Consider the following 26,816-nt stretch of genomic DNA (forward strand, 5'->3'; position numbering starts at 1 on the left):
GGCTGCGCTGCTAAAATATAAGTATGGAGGGCATTCTTTATAAAAGAACACCCTTAAAAGAAGATAAAGATGAATATTTTAGAATTGAACAAAGAATTTATCTATAATTTGAATTAAATTCTTATTTTAAGCTAATTAATCTTTTATTATAAATAATAAATGTATCTAGTATATTTAACAACAATTATGAATTAAAAATAACATGATTCTATGTGATATTAATCATGTGATGAATATATACATGATTCTATTCTGAGATCTGTTTTGGATTCTATTCTGAATTCTATAATATTTCATAATAATAATTTGGATGAATTTAGATGTTAGATTTCATATATTAAGTTTAGTTAGAGTTTAACTATGTAATTATAATCATAACAAATCACTTTTTATGAAAAAAAGGTTGATATGATAGTGTTATGTGTTGTTTTATCTAAAGTGTTTGTGAGTGCAACCCACAATACTGAATACTACTTGCGTGGCATACATGTCTGTTCATAATCCTTGGTTCCTTTCCACTTCGGAATAAACACTCTCTCTTTATCCCTCGGCTTTAGATTACCTGTCATCAAAAGATTACTTGCACTGCATAAAATTTGGTGGTGTTGATTTGTTTTCAGCTTCCTCGTCTAAAGAGTGTGAATCCGTGACAACTAAACAGTGTCAATTTACACACTAGTCTAACTCATCTGCATACAAAGTTGCACATTTTCAGAGATTAAAACTACCAGTGGAGATGTGCTTGAAAATGAGTTTGAATGATGTTCAAAAATCTTCTCACACTGTTCCTATCACCTAAATAGTAAAATGAGTAGGTAAGATACAGCACAAAATACAAATTACTTAGAAAAGGCAGACTGACTTTTATGCTAATCTCATGTTCAGAACAAATCCAAGCACAAAATTACAGGGGGGTCACATTTACAAAACTATAATTAATAATATTTCATTATCTGATGCCTTCTATTATAATACATGGCCCTTCTATGAGATCACAGAGCTGCATCAATAAAGCTTTGACTTCACAAAAAAAAAAAATAGTTTATTGCAACTCTCTGCAGTTTAATAACATTACATGCCAATGTCAAATTACGATCATAAAAATCTTGAGAAGATGGAATCCTTGAAATTCTTCTTCTCTATTTCCCTCGTCTGTTCTCTTACCTTTGCAGCAAATGATTGTCCATTTTCCATGTGTGGCAACCAGGTACTTCCTATCAGATTTCCCTTCAGGTTAGCATCCCTGCAGCCGCAAAACTGTGGTTATCCCGGCTTCGATCTTCATTGCAATAGTAAAGATTTAACGGTTCTGAACCTTCCATCCGGGGAGTTTATATTGCGCAGTATTGACTACAGGGCACAGGTTGTAGAACTTTATGATCCATACAAATGCCTCCCGAAAAGGCTTATGGAGCTAAGTCTCTCAGGCTCACCATTTAAGGCTGCTTACTATCAAAACTATACGTTCCTTAGTTGTCCACCTGAGTTCACGACATCTCGTTTCACTTCCATTAATTGTCTGAGCAATTCTACAAGTAATACCCTGGCTACGAGTTCAATGAATCTTGCCATTTCACTGAAAATGTGTAAGATAACTGTTACTTTGCCAATACCTATTTCGCGGCCCGATCAACTTGGTGGTGATTTTACATCTGACCTCAGTGATGATCTCCAGTTGACATGGGACATACCTAACTGTGATGATTGTGAAGCAAACGGTGGTTCCTGTGCATTTAAGAGCAGTACTAGCCAAGAGACCACATGTTTCTATAATTTTCAAAGAGGTAAACAATAAATCGTGATTTTTTCTATTTTTGTTTGCATCTTTGCTTAGACTGATTTATGAACAACAAATATGATCAAGTAATTTCACAACTACCCACTGAAAAGGTTTTCATGTGAAAGTAACACATGATTTGACTAAATCAACAAATTTTTTGGAATGGTCGAGTTGCGAGAGTCAGAGATACCACGGACAAGACATTAATAGCACTGAAATAATTTGCAAAATATTGACAAGTAATGTGCAGCATTAGAGAAAACATATAGTCATCAAACAATTGAAAAACAAACTGTGTAAAATTGCCCAAGGCATGATATTAGTTAGCAAAATCTGCCTCATTCAGGAAGTCTGACATCATTATGTAGATCTAGTCAGATCGTAGTAAAACTTAATTACCGGCAAGAGGCAGATTAGTCCCTGAACCTCTGATATATACTTGAGTTGCAACAGGTTGTAATTAAGTTGTTCACTATGACATGTTTATTGCTTCAATAATGGATAGTCATCATGTATGTGAGTTTTTTAATTAATACATGTATAATGAGAAATTAAATTTGGTACACATACAGAAAAACATTTTCGTATTACATATTTGATAACATTATTTCATTATAGAACTTCAAACAATGATAAAGAAACTGTTGATGAGATTATGCTTTTTAATTACTAGAAGACCAGAAAGAAAAAAAAAACAAGCAATTACATACAAATCTCTAGGCTTAGCCAAAATTTATCCATCTCATTAAACCGATATATATCTATTGGTATCTTTTCAAAATATATCAGATACTGACCTCAATTTCCAGGTACGAAGGGTATCTCTATCTTCAAGATAATTGCCCTGTGCATTGCCTTGCCAGCAATTGCTGCTTCAATGAGTATAGCTATCTTCATGTGCTTTATGGACAGAAGACGACTTGGTGGTCATCCAAATAATATACAGCATAACTCTAATGCAGCAGCCATAGCACCAATTATGGTGATCAGCACACCAGGCCTAGATGAAGGAACGATTGAATCATATACCAAAGTAATTTTGGGTGAAAGCCGGAGACTTCCGGGAACTAACGATATCACTTGTCCAATATGCTTATCGGACTACCATGCCAAAGAGACACTCAGGTGCATTCCTGAGTGCCAACATTGTTTCCATGCCGACTGCATTGATGAGTGGCTTCGGCTAAAAGGTAGCTGTCCAGTTTGTAGGAATTCACCATCACCTGCAGGGCATGTATATTCTCCTTAGGTTAGATACGCTTAACTAAATATATAGGCAAAACCAACAAAGCTATGAACCTGAGGGCCATAACTGCTTCAGAACTAACTATGTAGATAATTGGCTTCAGCAAAAGCTTAACTGTCCTCTTTGTGTGGGTTCCTCCTCATCTACCCGAACAAATCCTTAAGAGTTTACACCTTAAATGTTTACAACTTTTCCTTTAACGTAGTTTAATTTTCTTTATTTGCCTCTCTTTTACTAGCATGTAAGTACCGGCTCCGATACTGAAGCAGTGAAGCTACTACAGATATGAAATGTCCCATTGTAACCTTTACTCCTCTATCCCACAATGTTAGTCGCTTTAGGTTTCTACAATTTAAGGCACAAACTACACAAAATAGTTTGAGTTTGTTTCTTGGAAAAAATTTTAATATATTAGCAAAGATTATGTTAATAATAACAATAAAGGGTTTTATATCAAATTGCCCACAAAACTCACTAAAACATATTAAGTAGCTACCCAATCTTCACGGTGACTCATTTAAACCACTAAAATGCTATTATATATCATTCCGTTAACTCTTAAAACAAATTTAACGGTGATGCTGAGGTGTTAACAGATTGCTGATGTGGAAGATGAATAAGTACTGGACACTGGTTATTCTCTTTATAATGAGAGATACACACCAATATATATAACACTAGCTTAACAAAGGACTATCAGTGTCACTCATCTCTGCAACTACATGACCCCTCAATCCCTCTTTTACTCCCGTAAGGCTAAGCACAGACCTCAAAGCATGTGCATCACTCTAAGAAAAAGCTCCAGAAAACAAAATCAAAAATTGGTTTGAAGTGTAACTCTTCGTTACATCACTGCCATCTACATTTTGTGTTTCAGGGCATTTTGCATTAGTAACTTCGGAGCTAGATTATTAGACCACCAAAAAAATCAATGACGGCAATGGTAAGAAATCAATCACCTACGATTTCCCCCAAATCAGACCCGATTTGTAGTGTCGATCATTTTGAGTGTATACTGCATGTATTTTGGCTCCTGCCCCCTCATATTTACTTTATTATTTTAATTTTTTTTAATATTTAATGCTTTTATTATTGTTTTTCCATGTCAGATGTACCAGTTATTGACACATGTATGACATGTCAGCAAGGGTAGATATTATTAACTGCTACATTTTGAACTTAACGTTTACTGTTAATTTTTTTTTTTTAAGTTTACGGAATGATATATAATAGCATTTTAGTGATTTAGATGAGTCGCCGTGGAGGTTGGGTAGCTACTTGATATGTATTAGTGAGTTCGGTGGGCAATTTGATATAAAACCCTAACAATATATAACTTATTTTTTTCCCTTAAAGTACGTGCAATAGGTCAGAGCGGCTAAAATAGTAGAAAGAAACATATACTTGTGACTATTTACTTCAAGTCCATGTGCCTACTTATAAAACCACATGTTTTGGTACAAGCACATTTATCAAGTTAACCAAGATGCAAATGATCTATTGCATCAAGGGGTTTACTCAATTTAATAGGGAGGTCTGAAGAAAGAAATTAGTGAATCGGCATATGAATAAATCAATTCAATTCAATTCAATTTTAATTAATTTAGAATTATTTATCGCAATCATATTTATGAGATTAATCAAACAATCACATTGATCAAATTCCCAAATTTCAGTTAATCAACAAATTCACATTTTCTCCAAACTACAAACCTTATATTCAGTTCAGTCCCACATTACAAACCAAAATTTCAGTAAATCCCTAAATTACAATTATATAAAGAACACCAAAATAAAGAACACCCTTGCATGGCACAGGTAATAACTTATAAGCTAAGAACTTATAAAATACAAAAGATAACAAATCAGCAAAAATATATAAATAAATAAATAAATTGCATCCAAAATGGGAAATATTAATTTTCGTCAAGTTGTCAAATTTAAGAAGGTATCTTGCCTTTGTTTTCACAATTTAGTTTACAAGTCACTTTTACTTTCTCTCACAAACAAACAAAATATAGTTTTTTCCCAAACTTACAAGCGCAGAGCTGAATAATATATCCCTTCCATTCCATTACAAATCACTGATACCTCTCCAGGTACTGCAGCTTGTCCCACATCCATTTCCAGTCTGTTTGATCTGAAACCAAATTACAAATATTATCAATGTTCAAGCAAATTTATAGGAACGCGTAGACTTGGAAGGCAGGAAGCATATTTATGGCATTCACTACTTACCTCTGTGAAGCTGTGCCTCGCAGTTTAAGTTTCCTTCACATTTCGGGCAATAACAATCATCTTCCCGAACATCCTTCACCTTCAAAACAAGCAATCAAGTGAGATAAAAAAATTATTATGAGCTGATTAAGTATAGAATACCAACAAACCTTGAGTGGCTTGTTAGATATACTAGCCATCAACCCGTGCGAAGCACGGGCGGATATATAATTCATAATTTATGATTTAAATTTTAAAACATTTTACTTTTAACATCATTATAATTTTTTTATAAAATAATATATGATAATATATTGTCATGAGTGTTTTTAGTATTTAAAATTATTTAATAATGTAAGAGTAATAGACCTCCACGTGTTGTAGACTTATCGTTTTAGAAGGAGAATTCCAAACCAAAAAATATAACTAAAAGTTTGGACTACAAATTATACCTATGTTAACTTATTATAGTATATTATAGATTGGCGCACTCAGCATGTACCCGTATCTGCTCCAAGCAAATTTTCAGCAGAAAAATATTACTAACTAATTTCTTTCTATATTTATAGCATGATATAATACCCCCCCCCCCCCCCCCCAAAAAAAAAAAGCACAAAGGTAGACTTACCCAATTCCCGTTGTTGGACTAATACCAGATCTTCTTACAAATCCCACAATATTGCTTTGACTTTCATAACTGCAAAAACAATAAGAAGATTTAGTATGTGGTGTTTGCTTCATAAAATCAGCCCAGGTAAAGCTGATCTGATATCTTTATTGATTAATGGTAGATTTAATATTATTAGGACAGTAGATCCAGATGCAAAGATATGTACTTGTTAGAATATGATCCTGGTAAGCCCTCCTCCTAATACCTTGAGGTTTTAGGAGAACTGGTCATTTAACATGGTATCAGAGCCCAGACTCTCGGAAGACTCGAGTTCGACTCCTGTGACCCCTAATATTCTCAGAATTTGTTAAGGACACGAGGGCAATGTTATGCCCCAAAAGATGGGCGCCCATGATCCACTCTCGACCCATAAATGGGCTTTCGAGTGAGGAGGAATGTTAAAATATGATCCTGGTAAGCCCTACTATTAATACCTTGAGGTTTTAAGAGAACTGGTCACTTAATTTAGGCAATGTTATGCCCCAAAAGATGGGCGCCCGTGATCCCTTGTCGACTCATAAATGGGCTTTCGAGTAAGGGGAGTGTTGAAATATAGCATAAGATCCATTTGGGGGCTTCCTCTAACATCGTAAGGTTTTAGATGGAATGGTTCTCAACAGTACTGTGTATAAAGAGGAATTATATCATATAGATATGTATGGCTCGCATAATCATCCTTTAGGAAGCTATATTGTTAAACATAGGGAATTGAAATTATTTATTATATAATGCAAATTAGCAACTTATTTCTGAAACAGATCAAGTTTAGTTGTGCTTTGATACAATATACTTTGTCACTTTGATGGCAAAATATTGAATTGTCATTAATATAATTATAAACATACATGAGAGGCAGAGTATGACAAATTTGGTTGCGTGAACCTTGTCTTATTAAAACGAGATTCTAGATCTTCATAAGTAGGCTGGTAAGCGGAATCAACATTATCTTCGTTTGTCACACTGGTGTCATTATACTCACAGCCATAAAATGTGGCTTCTTTTACGGCTTCTAAAAAATCAGGTATTCTGCTATCAGACAACGGCTGGTGCTCAGAACTAAACAATGAAATGCTATTGTGAATACAAGACACAACAAAGAAAGAGTCCAGAACTTGCAAACACAAACCTATCAGAATAGGCAGCATACGGATATATCAATCCTGTCGGACCAATCCATAATCCTACAAAACAAAAAACAAGGTACAAATATATGAGGTCCTGTAAACTGGATGGTGATAGTAAGGCATTTACAAATATCGGAAAAGAGTGATCACCCTTTTCCCCTTCTTGGAGCCCCCAAAATACATCAAACATATGGTGTTTGGAACACAATCAGTCAAAGCAAATTCAGGAGCATCGCGTAATGGATCGACAACTAGAGCTGGCCAAGCTGGAGCACATTTCGAGGACTTGGCCCGAACTACATCCCTAACCTGAAAATCCTCCTGCCTCTACCAATCTTTCCTATCAATTCGCGTTCTTTTTCTCTCTTTGTGAACACCAGAAATTTTCATTTCCCCCAAATTGAACTCAGTGTCGCGGAACCTAGCAGGAAGAACCCTAGCTCGTCCGCGCGATGATCTCGGCAAATTGAAACCAGAATTCCCCTCTTTTAGCCTACCATACCTATCATATTTACTCAAATTCACCAAACCACTCACATTTGCTTTCTCACTCAAGTCGCTATCCTACTCACTTCTCCGTCTCCTCATCGATAAATTAAACGCAACAAAGCCCTAGCTTCAATGAAACCACGCTCAATTCAAAGATTACTTGTATAAACAAAGCCTAACCGACCAGGAAAATAAAGAAAAAGCAGGTGATGAAGGGCGTGGTGTTTTGCACTGAGTATAATCACAGTTATTACTGTCCAGTGTAGATGAAGGGCGCGTTTGGCTTTACCCGGGAGTTTTCGTTTGAATAATCATTTCTGGGTCCGTCTAAACAATTCGCAATTCTTTTAAGTTTTTCATTTCATTTTTCGATGAAAAGAAAAGACAAGAATGTTGACATTTTCGGTGTTTTTATATTATACTACCACCATTTTAATTTAGATGAGCTTTTTGCTCATTTCACACATATTAAGGAGTATTAAATGATTGTTCATTTTTCCATCTCTACCCATATTTATTGTGTTGACTTTCTCTAGCATTAGTTACATAGTGCATTGGAAATTATAAATAGGAAAGGGTAAGAGTGGAAGATTGTTGATAAATGTACATTGAAAAGAGAGAGGCTCAACTATTTTGGGACAAATTTTTTTACCAAAAAGCTCATCTAATTTGGGATGGAGGGAGTATTAACGGATCTTGGTCCTAGTTATGGATTGTTGTGAAACCTGTTATGTAACAATATATTGAGTCGTTGGATTTCGTGATTAACGACCAATATTAGAACAACGGTTTTCTAGTGGTGACCATGCTAAATACTATAGTGGTGACCATGCTAAATACTAACTCTCATTAAAATAATTTAATTTGATTGGTGTAGTTGGTTGAATGCATGGACACATCAACATTTAATATTCATCCACTGATCAAAAGTTAGTATACTTATGGGAGTTAGTGACCATTGTGTGCTCATGGGCACACCATAAAAAATTCGTTATAACAAAAATCCTCACGTGTTTAGCAGTTAAAAATAGCAAGATACATAGTGATTGTTTGGGTTGGAGAAGCAGTGGCTTATTTTAAGTAAAAGTCCAAAACAGAAGTTAGACCATTGTTTGAGAACAGAAGTTGGTCCACTGTTTAGGAGGAGAAGCCAAGCGCTTTTTTGGATTTTAGAAGCGGCAAGTGGGAAGTTAGAAGTCCAAGTTTTTTTCTTCTATTTCTCACCTTATCCACTAACAAATCCGGTACTAATAGAAAAATCTATATATTCTAACACGCTTGCAGGATCTTCATTGTTATGAAAATTACTTCTTCAAAAATCACTCGCTTCTCCACTCAGCTCGATCTACTAGGACATACTCCTCATGCTCGCCCCGATAATTTAAAACACTTTTTAGCTGTTGTGTGTTCATTTTTATTTACTCACAATTGCAAGGGTGTTACTTGTTAGTTGTTTCGATTTATGCTTGCACTTGTGTAATACAGAGAGGGGGAGAGTTTTGATCTGGTACTAGGGATGGGCACGGGGACACTTCGGGGTCACGGAGTGCTATCCCTGGCCACGATCCCCGAATTCAATACACATCCCGGACCTCGCCCTGAACCCCAAATGGGGATTAATTTCCTCCCTGGTCCCTGCCCCGAATGGGGAACGGGGATCTCCGTGAATATTCGGGGAATTTTATTTTTCTTATAATAAAATAATAATTTTATAATATGTCATATACTTTTTAATAAAATTAACAAACTAGTAACTCCTAATATACTAATAAAATAATATTATCTTATATTTTCAACATCAAATCATATTAAAATTGATTTATAATATAAATAAACGATAGTTTAAAATTATAAATATATTATATTACAATATATTTATAATCAATCAATAAAAATAAAGATTAATTTTTAATTTTAATTATATTATAAAATTTATCAATTTTTAATAATATATTTAGTATAATACATATAAATATATTATTATTTATATATATACAATCGGGGTCGAGGATCGGGGCGGAGAGATACTAATCCCCGACCCCGCCCCAATCCCCAAATTTTTTATAAAACTTTCCTTGATCCCCACTATCGAAAAATTCCCCGAATCCCCGACCCAAACGGGACGGGGATCGAATTGGGGTCGAGCGGGGCGGGGTGAATGCCCATCCCTATCAGGTACAATTTTGATGTTTAGTGTTGTATGTATTTGTTTCTCTCTTACTCTCATGGCAAAGATGTGGTTTGCTATTTGTTTTTGTACCTTAAAAGTTTGACAAATGACAGAGCTGCTTTAATGAAAAATAAACTTGTGGATTTATTTTGGTTGAGGTTATTTGTTTGATTTTGTAATGGTTGTGGATTTCTGCGTGATTAATTGACTTTCAGTTTTTGAAGATTTGATTAAAAATTTTAAATAAATTAAAAGGTGTATTCAATTCGGATTTTATTGAATTATATATGATTTATAAATTCTAATTCATGTCTCTGATTTTAATTTTATGCGAAAACGTCACAGAGTTGATATAGAGTCCTTAGGATTTAAGCATAATACTCAACAATCTCACAAATCATCGTCCATCATCGATTATCCTTTTTCTTCTCCATCTTGAAGTCAACAACCTCCATCATGTTGGATCTAGTTAATTTTTGTTATTAAACATAGTTGAAGAAGATGACTGCGTTTATAATGGATTATTGTTGGGATAAAGAGAGTAACTAATATATACCAATTTGCTACTCCCTCCGTCTCTTAATATTTTTCGTGTTCGTCTTTATCTCATTTGCCAACACATAATTTTGATCTTTAATATCTTTAATTTCATATTTGTACTAAATATAAAAACTTCATCGTATTAAAGTACTCATGAATATGAATTCAACAAGATCACTCACGATTATATTTAGTCTTATACATTAGACATAAATTAATAATTTGTCTCATATTATAAATAGTCTCGATATCAGATAAACAAAAAGAAACGGAGGGAGTAACATTTTCGGAACGATATGTGATTTTCAGGAAAAACATGCAAAAGTTATACTCACTCCATCTCTTAATACTTTTCCTGTTTATCTTTATCACATTTGCCAACACATATGTTTGATCGTTAATATCTTTAATATCTTTAATTTCGGATTAAACATAAAAACTTCACCGTACTAAGATACTTATGAATACGAATCCAATATGATCACTTACGATTATATTTAATCTTATAAATTAATAATTTATCTATATATTATGAACAAATTTATCTACATATTATACATATTATGAACAATCCCGATATATTAAACACGAAAAACAAAAACCAACCGTGGGAGTACATCACTTTGAGCCTCCTATCAAGTTGCACCGCCACCAGTGCAGATGTCAACATGTTTGTTTGTCTGTCACCGCTCACAATCCCGTTGCTGGGTGGAGCTAACCATGCCAACTAAACTAATATTTCTTCCGTTTCCCATTTTTTTACAATTTTTTTTTCATTCCACAACACACATTTTAAAACGCATATAGAATATAATTTCATAACAATTTTTAAATTTTTTTATATAGCAATTTAGATAATAAATATTTATTCAAAAAAAAAATCAAAATCATTTATTATATTATATTTTATGAGAGTACGAGAATGCATATCGAGCCCCCGTCTCCCAAAATAGACAATAGAGGGGGACGGACTGACGGAGGAGTACATCCGCAGGACCACCGGAAAAGTACTCCTACTCACCTTGCATTTTTAGTTGTGTACAAATCACAATTACAACACAGTCCCCCTATCTCCTGCCATCTTTGTTTTTAGCTGGAGAGCATGTATAGATTCTGTGGCATACATAAAATTTTGTATCTGTGTGTGGCATGTATTACTGAATTTTATCTTTCACTTTGATGCACATATACATTAAAATTTTAAACATACAATTAACTAAATTTTATTATTGTTACACATCTTTTCAAATGTGTGACATATTTCATATTCCTATTAAATATATAATTTAGTTTTACAAATATTTTATTTATTATAGTTTTGTGAGACATAATATGCATTTAGCTAAGACTGTAACATGTTTCCATTGTCCAATTTCATACTCAAAAGAGCATTCAGTATTTGGAGGTTTAAATTCCAAACTCCACCAAAACCAATATGGCCAAACAAATCATAAAGTTGTATTCATGAAAAAACATGGTAAAGAATGAGTTACGAAAACCGTCAGTTTGAGTGGGAAAAAATGACGTGGCTTGATATAATCCGCGAGTTAAAAAATAGTCGATGGTTATAAAATTATGAGCTCACATAGATTCACCGGAGAGAAAAGAATACTCTGTCTCGACAGGTTCTTAACGTTATTTTTTTACACGTATTCGAAACTGTTATAAGTTATATTTTCATAATAACTTTTTCTTAAATAAAATCTAAACATTTAAATTTTTATTTAAAAAACAAATTTAAAAAAAGTATTATGAAATTATATTTTATATAAATCTTAAAATACGTGCAAACAGTGAACGCAAACAATCCGATAAAAGAGTACCACGATATCAACTTATTACAAAACTCCAAACGTATCAAAAAGTAACGGATGATAAAAAAGAAGGTGGGACAGTTATTTAGCAAAAAATATAAAATATATTATAAAACTCCAAACGTATCAAAAAGTAACCGATGATAAAAAAGAATGTGGGACAGTTATTTAGCAAAAAAATAAAAATTGTGGGACAGTCAAATATTCCATAGCATTACGTGTCCGGCCAAAAAAGTAACGTACATATATTCATAAAAATGATACTATACATTGTGGGCGATGCAACAGAAACTGCTGTATCACTACTATATAAGCAACCCAAACCCATACACAATTTAAGCTTAATCTTGGCCCTTCTTTCCTTATCATTCTCACAATCTCCCCATCTTTCTATCTCTTCTTCCATTTCATTTGAACCCTGCTCCGACCTCCATTTCAACCGCTTTCACCCAAGTAAACATACTCTGTCTTATATACACACAGATTATATAAAGGCTTCATTGACAACTCTTTGCTACTACTTATAACTTGTTTCTGTCACTTTCTATCTTTCTATCTGGTAATAAATTTTTAAGCTCATGTCGTAATTAATTAATTGATTAATAAAACTTGGACCATTTTTTGACCATATTTGATTTGGATTTCTGATATATTTTTTCAATAAATTTAGCTGCGTGAGGCAAGAGAATGGCTCCTAGCAAGAATGGAAGAGGGAAGAGAGACAAAAAGAAAAAAGAAGAGAAGGGTAATTCTTTTTAATTTTGTGTTATTGGAAACGTACATAATCTTAGATTAGTATTTGTTTCATTGTGTTATTATTAATAAATTTTATCATCAATCAATCTTTTTAACTAATATTATTAACCTTAATTTGCAGTTCTTCCTGTGTTGATGGATGTTGGTGTCAATCTTCCTGATGAGACTCAAGTGGTTCTGAAGGTTTGATATCTCTATGTGATAATGTTTCTGTGAAATATTTTTAGGCACTCCACATGCAACCATCATGTATCTATGGTCTTTTGTCAAATCGAACATAACAACAAAAATCAGAGATTATGAAAAAAAAATTATGATCTTGACACACCCAATCCATGTCTACAAACATATTAAGGCAAAGAGTGTAAATAATTTTTTTACATAACAATGTATTCAATAGATTTTAAGATATTAATTTATTAAAAATAGTTCATTTTCTATACATTATGATAATATTATTTTAAAATATCATTATAATTTGCATACATTATAATGGCATGTTACAACTGCCAATTTTTATTTCTTAAAATTAATCATTTAATCAAGCAGCTGTTTACTTTATTTTAATGACATTTTAATAATTTCAACTTTCAATTACATTCTATTCATTAAAATGACAAATCATGATATTTTTAATATGATACCCCTGTTTTAATTATGATCAGGGAATATCAACGGACAGGATCATAGATATAAGCCGTCTGCTATCAGTGAATACACAAACTTGCCACATCACCAATTTTTCCTTATCTCACGAGGTAAGTATTTATTTTTATGCCGTCACAAAAAAGTGTTTGTTTTTATTATTTAATAAAAAAAATAATATTCCCATTTTGCCCACAGGTAAGAGGAGCACAGTTAAAAGACACTGTAGACGTTGCCGCACTGAAGCCTTGCATAGTCACTCTAATTGAAGGTAAATATGGGCATGACGGACTTTTCACTTGAAAATATATATTTATTTTGAGAAAAAAAAATTATGTTCATTTTATTTTTCAGAATTGAATATCTAGAATATATTTAACATTTTTTATGAGTGTAAATAAGTATGTATTTTTTTGAAAGGCATACAATGATTCATGAAATGTCGGATTTACCCTTTTGATCGTCTACAGAGAAGTACGACGAAAAGAGTGCGACGGCTCATGTTAGAAGGTTGTTAGACATAGTTGCTTGCACCACAAGCTTCGGATCTTCAGGAAAGAAGGAAGATTCCGGCAAAAATGTGGTCTCGAAGAAGTTGCCAACGGAGAAAAACTCGTCGAAAGATGTGTCAGTGGATGGAGAAATAGGCAATTCGTCCCCGAGCATCAGTAGCTTTTATGAATTCTTCTCGCTCTCTCATGTCACTCCTCCACTTCAGTGTCAGCTCTCGCTCTCTATTAACCGATGTACAATGTGTTTTAATTCATATTATGTGCTAATGGATGTCGTAAATGATAATGCAGTCATAAGGAGATTGGAAAGGCAGCAGAAGGATGGAACATTTGCTGATCATCTCTTCTCTCTGCAAGTAAGAGTTTATTTGTTCTTAGTACTTACTACTTGCGTTCTGCGTTGAAATTCTTTCTGTCGCGTTTAGAAACCAAAAGAATGTATGAAATTATAATTTTGGTTATTTTCATCGTGATTCTGATGTAGGTGAAAGTTTGCAATGGGAAGCTAATCAATGTTGAAGCTTGTCGTGAAGGATTTTACAGTGCTGGAAAGCACCGGATTCTATGCCACAATCTTGTTGATTTGCTACGACAGCTGAGTCGGGCCTTTGATAATGTTAGTAGGCTTTTTAGAAATAATATGCATTGTTCGTCATATCAAATTATATATCTGCAAGTATGGCTGTTAATTGTTTTCAGCTTTTCGTGTTTGTTTATAAGCATTGGTGGATGTTTACGCTAGGTTCTTTCACAAGTTTTGCTCTAACTGTATCTGGAGTTAAGCTAGCATTGGCTAAAAAAAATTTGGGGATTGGTTTAGTTATGGTGTAATTTGATGGAAGATCCATTCACAGTTCTGTTCTGATATTGTATTTAATTTGATAAAATGTTGTAAATGTAAAATTACTGTATGCATATGTTTTAGAAGATAGAAAGAAATAATTTAACGAGTTTATTCCTTGAAATAGAGTTGTGAATACTATGACTACTTATTGTATGCTCTCTAATGACTGCAAACTTTATTAAGTTTTGACATGTTCTGTTCTATCTAGGCATATGATGATCTTATGAAAGCATTCTTGGACCGCAATAAGGTAAGACATCATATACCAGATTTTTCTGTAGACATGCCTTTGATATTTAGATGTTCTTTTCATGCCCTGTTTCACACTTATACCATACATGTAATAGATTTATTAATTGACTTCTTACATTGCCACTGTAGTTTGGGAATCTCCCATATGGTTTCAGAGCTAATACATGGCTCATTCCTCCTATTGCTTCACGTTTACCACCAGTTTTTCCTCCTCTACCAGTGGAGGATGAAACATGGGGAGGAAATGGAGGCGGCTTCCGAAGAGATGACAAAAGCGATTTTTTACCTTGGGCTAATGAATTTCTCTTTGTGGCATCTATGCCTTGCAAGACAGCTGAGGAGAGACAGATTCGAGACAGAAAAGCTTTCATTTTACACAGCCTATTTGTTGACGTTGCCATTTTTCAAGGCATATTGGCCATGCAAAATGTTATAGAAAAATCAAGTTTTAACGGTTCAGATGTCAAAGCCGAACCTCATATGGTGAGAGTGGGGGACTTGAGCATAACAGTCATGAGAGATGCTCTCAACGCCAGCTGCAAGTTAGATACCAAAATTGATGGAGCTTATACAACTGGGGTAGTGAAGAAGGATTTGGTTGAAAAAAACCTTCTGAAAGGGATTGCAGCTGATGAGAATACTGCTGCCCATGTAAGCAAATCATTACATATATGCTTAATATAAGAAATTGTATTTCTTTTTCTGTTTTGTTTTCTGATGAACTGATTATTTAAGACAACACTGACGAGAATTTTGACATTCAACAGGATGTATCCACTCTGGGTGTTGTCAATGTCAGATATTGTGGGTACATTGCTGTCGTGAAAGTTGTGGTGGATGACAACATCAAATTAAGTCCTCCGTCAGAAAGCATCGAGCTTCTTGATCAGCCAGATGGTGGTGCCTGTGCCCTCAATATCAACAGGTTGGTGCAAAATGTACAGTTTAAAAATAACAGATAAGTTAAGAAACCTTAACCCACATTGCTGCAAGAGGAGATATTCTTCACACACATATATTTCCCAATTCGCATCGTTCAGAGTTCTAGCCCTAGGAAAGATATCAATTACTGATACTTGTTACTGTATCATGCTTTATGACATAAGATAAAATAATTTCCATCAATCTTCATATGTAGTTCGATTGTTCACAACCCACAGTATCCTATGTTTAAGGGGGCTCCTCTAGCGATATCTGTGTGCAACTCATTATATGTGCAAAATATTAATTCAAACTATTTCTTCCATGCAGTTTGAGAAAGCTTCTTCATAGAAGAACAGGTCATGAAGATAATAAAATCCAACCAGATTTACATAAGTCGGAATATGCTGAAATCAATTCTGCTCAGAAATTTGTGGAAAATATTTTAAAAGAAAGTCTGAGTAAGCTTGATGAAGAGGAACTGAAAGGCCACACATGTTTAAGGTGGGAACTTGGAGCCTGCTGGATACAGCATTTGCAGGATGAGAAAAAATCGGAAAACGAAAAGAAATCGTCTGCTGAGAAGACAAAAAGTGAGGTAGAGGTTGAGGGTCTTGGTACATCTCTTCGGTCCATTAGAAACAAAAAAAAGAAACCAAACAGGAGTAAAGACAATTTAAGTTTGACCGCAAATGGTATCAATGGAGAGATAGACAATATTATTCTTCCTTCTTCAGAGTCCCAACTTGAGGTAAATACCAATGAAAATGAGGTAGCACTGAGGAGGTTGATAACTGATGACGCCTTTACTCGACTAAAAGAGTCAGGAACTGGACTCCACTGCAAGGTAGTAGCTTATAAATTTGTCTTATTGTCTTTTCTTTTATTAGTCAGGCATATAGTGATTTGCTGACTATTATTGGCAGTCTTTGCAAGAGCTAATTATTTCGTCCCAGAAATATTATGACGAGGTTGCACTACCAAAACTAGTAAGTACAAAAGTTATTCATTTCCTAAATTCTGTTTCTGCAAGTGCAAGAATTATTCTATCACCTCAACCGTCATATTCAATGTAGGTTGCAGATTTTGGTTCCTTGGAACTCTCCCCAGTAGATGGAAGGACCCTGACTGATTTCATGCATACACGAGGTCTTCATATGCGTTCTCTAGGACAAGTGGTAAGTGCCATATGGTGACCCAGGCTTCGTAATCCTAGCATGTGTCATGTTCGAAACATTCTTAAACAATTGAACTTTGAAAATACTTTTCTATGTGTTTTCCATTTTAGATGAGTGAAATCATCCCTGTAAACTTAGACTTGGAGATTCTGTACTTTGGTATCTTATATACAATTGGAAACATAAAAGGATGCTGGTCAGGCGGAAGTCATTTTGTTTTCCTGTTCTCTTTTGTGCTGGACCTACTTTAGTATTACACATATTTGTTCTACCTTTTCCATACCTCGACAGCCTATAATTTTTCATAAGCGTATGAACAGTTTCTTTCATAAAGGGGATCTCGGTCTTAAGTAACTACGAAGTTATCACCTACCAAGCTTAAGTCCTCACTTCAGGAACATGAGATTTATCCTCTTCTGTCCCCTATGCTCTAGCTACATTATTTCAGTCATTGTGTTCATGGGAATATAAGTAGAAATTCCCTACCAGATTATTGCATGTAGAGCCTCTAGTACAAAGTTCCATACTTAATTATATTTAAAGGGTCACTTCTTGACTTTGCTGAGTATACTTGATAAAAATTCTACGTGCTATATAAGAAAGTATTGCATACTATTTTCACTTTAGAGCACCTCCAATAGGGGGTGCCAAATATATGTGACATGGCACTCTTCGGTGCCACCCTATTAGAGTTCCAAAGTTGCCCAAACAGTGCCAAGACAAGTTGCCAACTTTTGGCACCCCTTTTAATGGAGAAGTTTTCAAATCTTATACAATAAGCATATACAACTCCTACCCCTTTTATAATTTCTAACCTTTTATTTATGATCTAATATAATAGTTAATATGGGGACCATGTAATTACCTCACATGAGTGGCAACTATAGTAGTTAAAAGTTGCCACAATTGACATGGATGAAAGAGAAAATAAAAAATTTATTCTTCTTGATGAGTTGGCAATGCTTGGCAACCCAAAAGGTGCCTGTACTGGATATGCTCTTATAATGTTTCTTTCTTTTCTTGATCAGGTTAAGTTATCAGAAAAGCTATCGCATGTGCAATCTCTCTGTATACATGAGATGATAGTACGAGCTTTTAAGCATATTCTTCAGGCTGTGATTGCCAATACTGTTAATATAAATGAAATGGCTGTGGTTATTGCTTCTGCATTAAATTTGATGCTCGGAGTTTCTGATAGTGAACAATCAGATGAGTGTAGTGGGATTGATCCTCTTGTCTGGAGATGGCTAGAGGTATTTATAAAGAAACGTTATGAATGGGACCTTAGCATCAAGGATTTCAAAAATGTAAGGAAGTTCGCAATTCTTCGTGGATTAAGCCACAAGGTAGTCGTAGTTGCTACTTTCTTAATTTATTAAAATTGGAATCTCCACTACGTATGTACTGATTCTCATTCTTTCAAACAAATATATTTAGGTGGGTATTGAGCTAGTTCCAAGAGATTATGATATGAATTCTCCAAGACCTTTCCAGAAAGTAGACATTATTAGTCTAGTACCCGTGCATAAGGTGAAGTAGTACAGAATGCTATTTTATTTGGGTATTTACCCTATAAATCGACCTACTTATGATGACAGTTTATCTGGCGTCTTTCAGCAAGCAGCATGCTCATCTGCAGATGGACGGCAGCTCCTGGAATCATCAAAAACAGCTTTAGATAAGGGAAAGCTTGAAGATGCTGTCAGCTTTGGTACAAAGGTAATCTATTTCAAAATTTTAGAGCTATAAGATTGTGTCTGTAAACTGATCTAGGTCCCCGTCTTTTCCCTTTATGCCTTTCTACTGGGTATATAAATCACTATCATCAGTGGCTATTACTGTATATATTGTCCTCTCTCTCATCAATTTACTGTGAAAGGAAATATTGGAAAAGCAAGACCACGGAAAAAATGATATATAGTAACTACTTCTCATCTGTTGTCATTGTCCTATTGAATTGGTTATTACTGATGTGTGATTCACTTCAATTTCCAGGCTCTTGCAAAGCTGGTTGCAGTTTGTGGTCCCTACAATAGGATGACAGCAGGAGCTTATAGTCTTCTTGCTGTAGTTTTGTATCATACAGGAGACTTCAATCAGGTCTTAATTATAATTGGTCTCTGCTATTTGTAGTACTTTTTATACTAGTAAAGATGAAAATCTTGCTAAAACTTTTGGTAAGAATCCCCGTCTCTTGCTTATCAACACTTTGGCCACAAATTAAGGTTTTATTACGTTCATATGTTTGAGTACATTATATTTACATCCATAATGTAGCTAATACATCTAAACATCTATCGCAGGCCACAATTTATCAGCAAAAGGCATTGGATATTAATGAAAGGGAATTAGGACTAGATCATCCTGATACAATGAAGAGTTACGGGGATCTTGCTGTGTTCTATTACAGACTTCAGCATATGGAGCTCGCTCTGAAGTATGTTTAATTTGTATGAAAATATCAAATTACTTTAGCCTTTTACATATGAACTTTCATGCTTATTACTTCAACCTTTTTGATCATGTTATAGAGCTAGAACTTCCCTTCTGCGGTAGCTTTGGTTTGAGTACTTCAATTTGAAATTCTCAAGAAAATGGCTTGCAAAGAAAGCGCTCTATTTTATTAGATAAGAGTGGATTAAGAGGATTCATCTAGCCTACCCCTTCGCAGTTTGCAATTACTGCCTAGTTGAGATGATGTTCTGCTAAAATTATTTGAAGTATTGTTAAGACTACCTCTTTAGCCTTGTTAACATGGCATCAAATTTAAGACACATTAGAATGTATTCCCTTTCAATCTGGATACTTAATGTGTCTTAAAGGGAATACTTAATGTCTTAAAGTTTTGTAGTTTTTACACTATTTTGGTGTTATGCGTTGGAGATGGTCTTGACAATCTTAGCTAGCTAGCTCATTTGGAACCTGAGAGGAAGATGTATTACATATTTCCTTACCAGGACAGAGACCATAATCGTTTGTTAGTAGGACCTTCCAAAATTATATAACCATGTTAAATGCCGCTTATCAGCTTTCGCATATGAAAAGAGTGTTACTTCCTGTTGTATATTTTTGTAATGCTTAGACCTTTTACATCAAATGTCTATGTGAAGGTATGTGAAGCGTGCACTGTATCTGTTACATCTCACTTGTGGCCCATCTCATCCAAATACTGCTGCAACATATATCAACGTAGCTATGATGGAGGAGGGACTAGGAAATGTACATGTTGCCCTTAGATATTTACAAAAAGCACTGAAGTGCAACCAACAGTTACTTGGCCCAGACCATATACAGGTAACTTTATATATGTATATTATTATATCCGAAAATTTGCTGTTCTGTTCTTAAAATTTATGTTAGCATATGTGGTCCTTGCACAATATGATCTCAGAACACTATTAGTTTAAAGCAAAATTCACATAATTAATAAATCGAGTTCCTTCTGTGTTTTTTCCTGGAATCTTAACCTAGATAGGCTCTACATAGTCATGTAATTCAAGATCATTATGCTACAATATAAATTTGTTGGAAATACTATAACTTTGTATGTAAATTGCACATTAATTTTTTTTACTATAAGTTCATTTATACCGTTTTATTTTCCTGCTTGAACGTTTACAGACTGCAGCAAGTTACCATGCTATAGCAATCGCACTTTCCTTGATGGAAGCTTATCCTCTGAGTGTTCAACATGAGAAAACAACCTTGCAGATTCTCAGAGCAAAGCTGGGCCTAGATGACCTGCGCACACAGGTACCTGCCATTTAGGTTCACTGATATCTGCACCTCTAGCAAATGTTGTTCTATGCCTCTTTCTCCCTCTAAATGGTTATGCGTCATCATATACATAATCATGACTTCCTTATATAATCTATGGGTGCATATAGCAGTCAGTTAAGGTGAAGGTAATCATACTTATAATTACTTCATATTTGTGATAAGCATCAGCCAGTCAGTGGTTTTGAGCAATTTAAGTCATGGAAATATATGGTGCAGGATGCTGCCGCTTGGCTCGAGTACTTTGAGTCAAAGGCTTTTGAACAGAAAGAAGCTGCACGAAATGGGACTCGAAAGCCTGATGCTTCTATTGCCAGCAAAGGCCACTTGAGGTATATTTATTTTGTAGTGATGATATGACATGAACTCATTATATAGTTGAACTTTACAATTTAGTGATGTATTGGTTATGTTGGAGGTGCATCCAGGGGATACATCAGTTAAATCTTGATTAGTTTATTTAGATGGGTGGTCTGGGTTTTGAAGAGAGTTATATGTTTATATTTCCCTCAACCTTCCCTATATGAACTTTCATCCACAATAATCACAATTACTGACTAATACTTGACAACTACTTGTTAAAGGCAGTGAGCTCATTCCCTTGTTCAATTTCAGTGGTTCAATCAACCATAAGATTGCTTTCTTCAGTTGATGAATTTAATGCAACAACCAAACATTAATACCTGTATAGAAGTATTTACTGGCACAAGAGTAGCTCAATTTTTTACAAAGGCACGGTGAATAAAATATTAGGAAGTATCCCCAATGTACGATGACTAAAAACTTCTGGTGGGCAATATTCATGTGGAACTATACATGCATACAATATACTAGTCAATAAAATAATTATTTTTCGTTTATATCATAGTGTGTCAGATTTGCTTGACTACATTAGTCCAAGTACTGGTGCCAAAGGAAAGAATGCTGCGCTACAGAAAAGGAAAAATTATATATCAAAGGTCTGTTTATTGGTCTGTGCCCTTTTTATATACAGTTTTCTCGAGAAAGTTGAATTCATTATACGTATTCTTTCTTCTTCAAGACTAAGAGATCCTATAGAATTCGCTCCCCCCAAGCACGTATCTCTTTAATTATTTATTTTTAATTTCCATTGATTAGGTGTAAAAGTTTTAAGATGATTCTTTTTCCTTGAGAGTTTTGCCACATCTAATTCTGTATTGTATATATGCTTTATACATGTCATACGCAAAGCTATATTAACAACGATTAGACACTCTCGGTACAGAGGATCCTATTTATTGTTATTACACAGTTAAACCATTTAATTATATTAAGTACTCCTTACTGTGTTCCCCTCAAAAAAATGTGTGTGTTTCTCTTCAATTGCATTGACTTATAATAATTGTTTTATTCCTAGTTATACCATGATTCATTATATGTTTACTTGAAGCCCTCAAAATAAGCCTATAAATAGGTTAGTCTCTCACAGAAGTTACTCCATGAAAATTAAAATGACAATAACACTTCTAAAATCTTTTTATCTAATTTCTTACTGCAGGACCAAAACTTGTCAATATACACTTCGTTTTAAAAAGAATGTGCAAATAGACACAATGTTAGGTCAATTAAATTTAGAGAACTTATTATGGTATATAAAGGCATCACGAAAGAAGTAGTTGCAATATACTTCAGACGGGGCAACATTAACATTATCAACTACTTGATATTGTATAGATTTCTTAGTAAAAAAGGTGTTTTGTCCTCGACTGTAATAATATTAATTTTCTTTGAGTCATGTGTAGCAATTCTCTTGTTTTTCAGATGAAAGAAAAAGCTTACGAGAATTCTGGTTTGGAAAGTTCTAAGGGATCTCCGAAAGATATGGCTCAAGATTTCGCTGAACAAAAACAATTTCCTGAACCTGTAGATGATATTAATGGGAAAACTGAGTTCACAGATCCACCTGTTGGGTATGAAAAACCACTTGAGGAGGAGCCTGCTCCATCACAGCCTCTTTTGGAGGAAAGTGCTCCAGAAAAAACTGCTATTGCTGTTGATGTCTTACCTGAATCACAGTGTGAAGGAGAAGATGAATGGCAATCTGTTCAAAGACCAAGATCAGGTCGCTCATACGGACGACGACTAAGGCAGCGGAAAGCGGCTATGAGCAAGGTTTACCCTTATGAGAAGAAAGATGTGAACTCTGAACCAGAAATATTAAGAACAGGGAATACTTATCAAAGTAGTAAGCATCAGATGCTAAAGAAACGAATTTTGTCTCCCGGAAGTTATGTTGAGCAGCACTCAGCAAAAAGTCCCTTTCAGGGTAACAAATTTGGTCGGAGAACTGTGCAAGCTGTAAGATACAGAGTGAAGTCTGTTCCATCCACCAAGGATTTGACATTTGAGAAATTGAACATTGGCGAAGAAGAAGCTTTAGAATCCAGACCTGTTTCTATGGAAAGAGAAGTGAGCCTATCAATGAAAAGCTCAATAATTGGCCTCGTAAAATCACCCTCGTACAAAGAAGTAGCACTGACGCCACCAGGTACTATTTCAATGCTGCAAGTCCGGGCATCGGAGGATGACTTTCCTGCAAAAGAGGAACTCATTGTAAGAGATGAAGAAACCAGTAAAGCAGGAGATAAGAAATTTGGCTCAACTGTTGTTAATCCAGAAAAAACATATTCAACTGATAAGGATGAGGATAATCAATCCAAGGCAGTACCTCGTAATGTGGAAATGACTCAATCCAGCACTGCTAAGAATTTTCAAGTTGCACCTAGGATTTTTGAAGGTAAAGATCCTTCATACTCCACTTCACAAGGAGAAAAGGATTCAAATGAAATCCCTTCTCTTCCATGTGATATTGGTACTCGAGATATCTCCAAGAAGTTGTCTGCATCGGCTGCTCCATTCAATCCTTCGCCAACTGCGACACAAATTCCTCCTTTTCCCTTGAGTATAGTTCTTCCTCCAGGGCCTGGTTCTGTTCCAGCTGTTGGTCTGTGGCCAATAAATATGAATCTTCATCAAGGGACGGCTGTTAATTTCTCAAGCCCAACCATTTTAAACTCTCTGCAGTATGTCTACCCTCCGTATATTCATTCACGACCATTACAAGGTCCAATTTGGTCTGGCTGCCAGCCAATGGAGCTCTCTGTCCCATTACCTGTTATGGAGCCAATTGCTGAACCCTTTTTGGAATCAAATGAAGTGTCTGAAAGTTTAGTTAGCTGTAGAAGTTCGGATTTGGATTTGTCATATAATATTGATGTGACGAACCAAACTAAGAGCGAAGCAGATGTTAGTGAGAACCTGAATGACGGGTTACAGTCAGAAGCTGTGCAAGAAGTTCCTAAACCAGATTTACATGGTGTTCCATGTCCAGAGTATTCAATGGATGACAATAATAATTCACATATATATGCTGGAAGCAGTGGTGACAATTGTGTGCCAGGTAACATCAATATTTTGATTAACATCAATATTTTGATTAAGGGAAGAAAAAACCGCAATCAGACTCTGAGGATGCCAACAAGTTTACTTAAGCGGCCTTATAATTCCCAGTCCTTTAAGATCATTTATAGCAGAGTAATTAAAGAGACTAAAGCTCACAAGTCCCCCAGCTTTTCTTCAGACAATGTAAGTACTCTTTGTGCCGCCTGAGATGTTCACAAGTATGCAAGATGACCAGAAAATAGAGAATGATAGATCTGTTGCTATACAACTTACACAATGAAACTAGATTTCTTGATGTGGAGCTTCATGGAATTTTGACCCTTCTCTTTTACTGTTTTGAGGTGACTTCCTTGGATCCAATTTCTTTAATCAATTTTTTTTAAAATTTGTTGCTAGCTGGTTAAACTCCTTAATGCTATAAAGGTCAAAGCCTAGTTCAAATTGCCATCTTCGTCAATAAAGTTGATGGATTTATATACACTTATTGCTACGGGTGATCGCGGTGCGGGCGGTGCGGTTTTTCGCTAAAACCGCGTATGCGGTTTGGTTGAGAACTCAAACCGCAACCGCACCACGCTAGCATAAAAACCGCGTAAACCGCACCACAAAAATGCGGTGTGGTGCGGTGCGGTTTGTGCGGTTTGTATGCTTAAGAATAAATATTTTTAGTTGAAGTTCGAAATAAAATTTAAGTATACAATAATTAAAACCTTTTCTTGTAATGAATTTATACGATATTTATCATTTCAAAACTATAACAACTACTAAATAACACAAACAAAACTGTAAATATGATATAAATATGAGTACTAACTACAAAGAGAAATGTTATAATAATATAATCATTTCATACAAATTTGGTATAATAGTAATGTGAGATTGATTAAATAATAATTAACTATTATTTGAAGAGATTTAACAAATATATATAACATAATTATAAACAATATATAAGTATATAATATAATTTTATTTGACAATCACTAATATAAATATATATATATATATATATATATATTATATAATATTGCGGTGCGGTGCGGTTTGAACCGCACTACTAATATATCAAACCGCAATCCGCAACGCACCGCGCGGTTTGTGAAAAATTCAAACCGCAACTGCACCACAAAAATTAAAAACCGCGTTTTGTGGTGCGGTTTGGTGCGGTGCGGGCGGTTTGGGCGGTTTTTTATCACCCCTACTTATTGCCCATTGCTTTTTTCATGTTCAGTAATGGAAAAACTTGTACTTACAAGTGAAAAATGGAAATTCCTATCAATTATTCGGCAGATTCTGATTAAATCATACTTGATTCAGAGTAGTTCGAAGTTGATGCTTGCTTAAAAGTTAAAAATACTATATATAGAGATGTTTTACTCTTTATATTTCTTTGGCTGAATCAGCAGAAACTGATTGGTAATCTGCTTGTTGATATGCAGGCCTACTACAGGAAGTTCTAGTCGAGCGATTTTGAGAGGTTCTTTTCGGAAATGATACAATTCAGTTGGACAGTTCTGTTTTATTTACTTTTTCTTTTTGGTTCACAAAAGAGGACTGACATGTAGTTTCTGATATCTTATAATAGCATAGACCAGAAAGTTGAGTTTTATTAATTTCTACATTTGACATTTCAAAATTCATGTTGATGGTTCTGACGTACATTAGTTCGCAGATGAAATGAATAAAACTGAATCATGCAAAATCTTTTTGTTGTCTTGTTTTCTTACTTAAAAATTTCTACTAGAAAGGGCTTAGCAAGAAGAGACACAGGTATCAGGCCTTCACTCATAACTTAGCTTCGATTCTTGTTAGTGATTAGGTGTAGCAGCTGACGTTTACTCCTTCAAAAAACAATAGAACCTCGGATTTGAGTAGGGCTTTAAAATGATCCGGGTGATCCCGGGTACCCTCTGCTCAGGTACCGGATCATATTATTTTTAGCTTGTCCAGATTTGGGTCTGGGATCGATTTATTAGGATATAAACCGATCTTGGGTATTTGAGATTCGGATCTGAACAAGATATGATTCAGTATCGTATTTTCTATTTTTTAACCGGGTAGTTTATGATCTATCGAACATGAGCCGGATATGATCCATTATCATCAAATATCATTATTATTTTAGTTGTTTAAATAATTATCATTTAGTCTGAGTAAACATAATATTATAAAGTTTAATAATTTTAAATTAAAACTTATACTTATATGTTGGTATGTATCATTTATTAAATATATATGAAGATAATAAGCATGATCACATTAAATAAATCATATTTTATGAAGATATAAACTTAAATAAGACATTACAATTTTATAAAATGATGACTATTTACTTGCAAATATGATGGTGTTAAAATGTAATATGTATATGAGTTTGAATCGAATATGAACCGTGGATCATATTCGGTTATTCGGGTAGGATCATATTATGAAAAATCATATGAGAACGAATCTGAAC

General features: G+C 34.6%; 3 protein-coding genes across 6 annotated transcripts; 2 read left to right on the top strand and 1 right to left on the bottom strand.

Annotated features, from left to right (window-relative positions):
• Window positions 1-932: 932 nt before the first annotated feature.
• Window positions 933-3,245, top strand: LOC108208522 (putative RING-H2 finger protein ATL21A). Its single transcript, XM_017379056.2, has 2 exons — window positions 933-1,784; window positions 2,590-3,245. Exons 1-2 carry the CDS (start codon window positions 1,076-1,078, stop codon window positions 3,027-3,029), a joined length of 1,149 nt encoding a protein of 382 aa, XP_017234545.1. The 5' UTR covers window positions 933-1,075; the 3' UTR covers window positions 3,030-3,245.
• On the bottom strand, window positions 2,862-7,359 carry LOC108208523 (uncharacterized). 3 transcript variants are annotated; one of them, XM_064087065.1, is made up of 7 exons: window positions 7,188-7,359; window positions 7,040-7,094; window positions 6,796-6,939; window positions 5,872-5,940; window positions 5,265-5,343; window positions 5,065-5,166; window positions 2,862-3,003 (listed from the first exon to the last, which is right to left on the bottom strand). In XM_064087065.1, exons 1-5 carry the CDS (start codon window positions 7,225-7,227, stop codon window positions 5,340-5,342), a joined length of 312 nt encoding a protein of 103 aa, XP_063943135.1. In that variant the 5' UTR covers window positions 7,228-7,359; the 3' UTR covers window positions 2,862-3,003; window positions 5,065-5,166; window positions 5,265-5,339. The 3 variants fall into 3 exon arrangements, 2 of the variants coding, with proteins under 2 accessions (XP_063943135.1, XP_063943136.1); XM_064087066.1 differs by having other exon boundaries at window positions 6,759-6,939; XR_001804322.2 differs by lacking the exon at window positions 6,796-6,939 and having other exon boundaries at window positions 7,188-7,328.
• Window positions 7,360-12,387: 5,028 nt separating this feature from the next.
• Window positions 12,388-25,967, top strand: LOC108208521 (protein REDUCED CHLOROPLAST COVERAGE 1). Of its 2 annotated transcripts, XR_001804321.2 has the most exons (25): window positions 12,388-12,609; window positions 12,721-12,795; window positions 12,928-12,989; window positions 13,472-13,564; window positions 13,650-13,722; window positions 13,922-14,170; window positions 14,255-14,319; window positions 14,448-14,579; window positions 15,016-15,057; window positions 15,189-15,710; window positions 15,827-15,984; window positions 16,311-16,827; window positions 16,907-16,969; window positions 17,057-17,158; window positions 18,187-18,504; window positions 18,596-18,688; window positions 18,776-18,877; window positions 19,154-19,258; window positions 19,462-19,595; window positions 20,269-20,452; window positions 20,780-20,911; window positions 21,155-21,267; window positions 21,804-21,894; window positions 22,718-24,699; window positions 25,798-25,967. XR_001804321.2 is itself a non-coding variant. In XM_017379055.2 (24 exons), the coding sequence occupies exons 2-24, from the start codon at window positions 12,738-12,740 to the stop codon at window positions 24,563-24,565; spliced, it is 5,256 nt and encodes a 1,751-aa protein (XP_017234544.1). In that variant the 5' UTR covers window positions 12,388-12,609; window positions 12,721-12,737; the 3' UTR covers window positions 24,566-24,836. The 2 variants fall into 2 exon arrangements, 1 of the variants encoding a protein (XP_017234544.1); XM_017379055.2 differs by lacking the exon at window positions 25,798-25,967 and having other exon boundaries at window positions 22,718-24,836.
• Window positions 25,968-26,816: the final 849 nt, after the last annotated feature.

Source organism: Daucus carota, chromosome 2 (assembly GCF_001625215.2).
Source record: "Daucus carota subsp. sativus chromosome 2, DH1 v3.0, whole genome shotgun sequence".
In the NCBI taxonomy this organism is placed as follows: Eukaryota; Viridiplantae; Streptophyta; class Magnoliopsida; order Apiales; family Apiaceae; genus Daucus; species Daucus carota.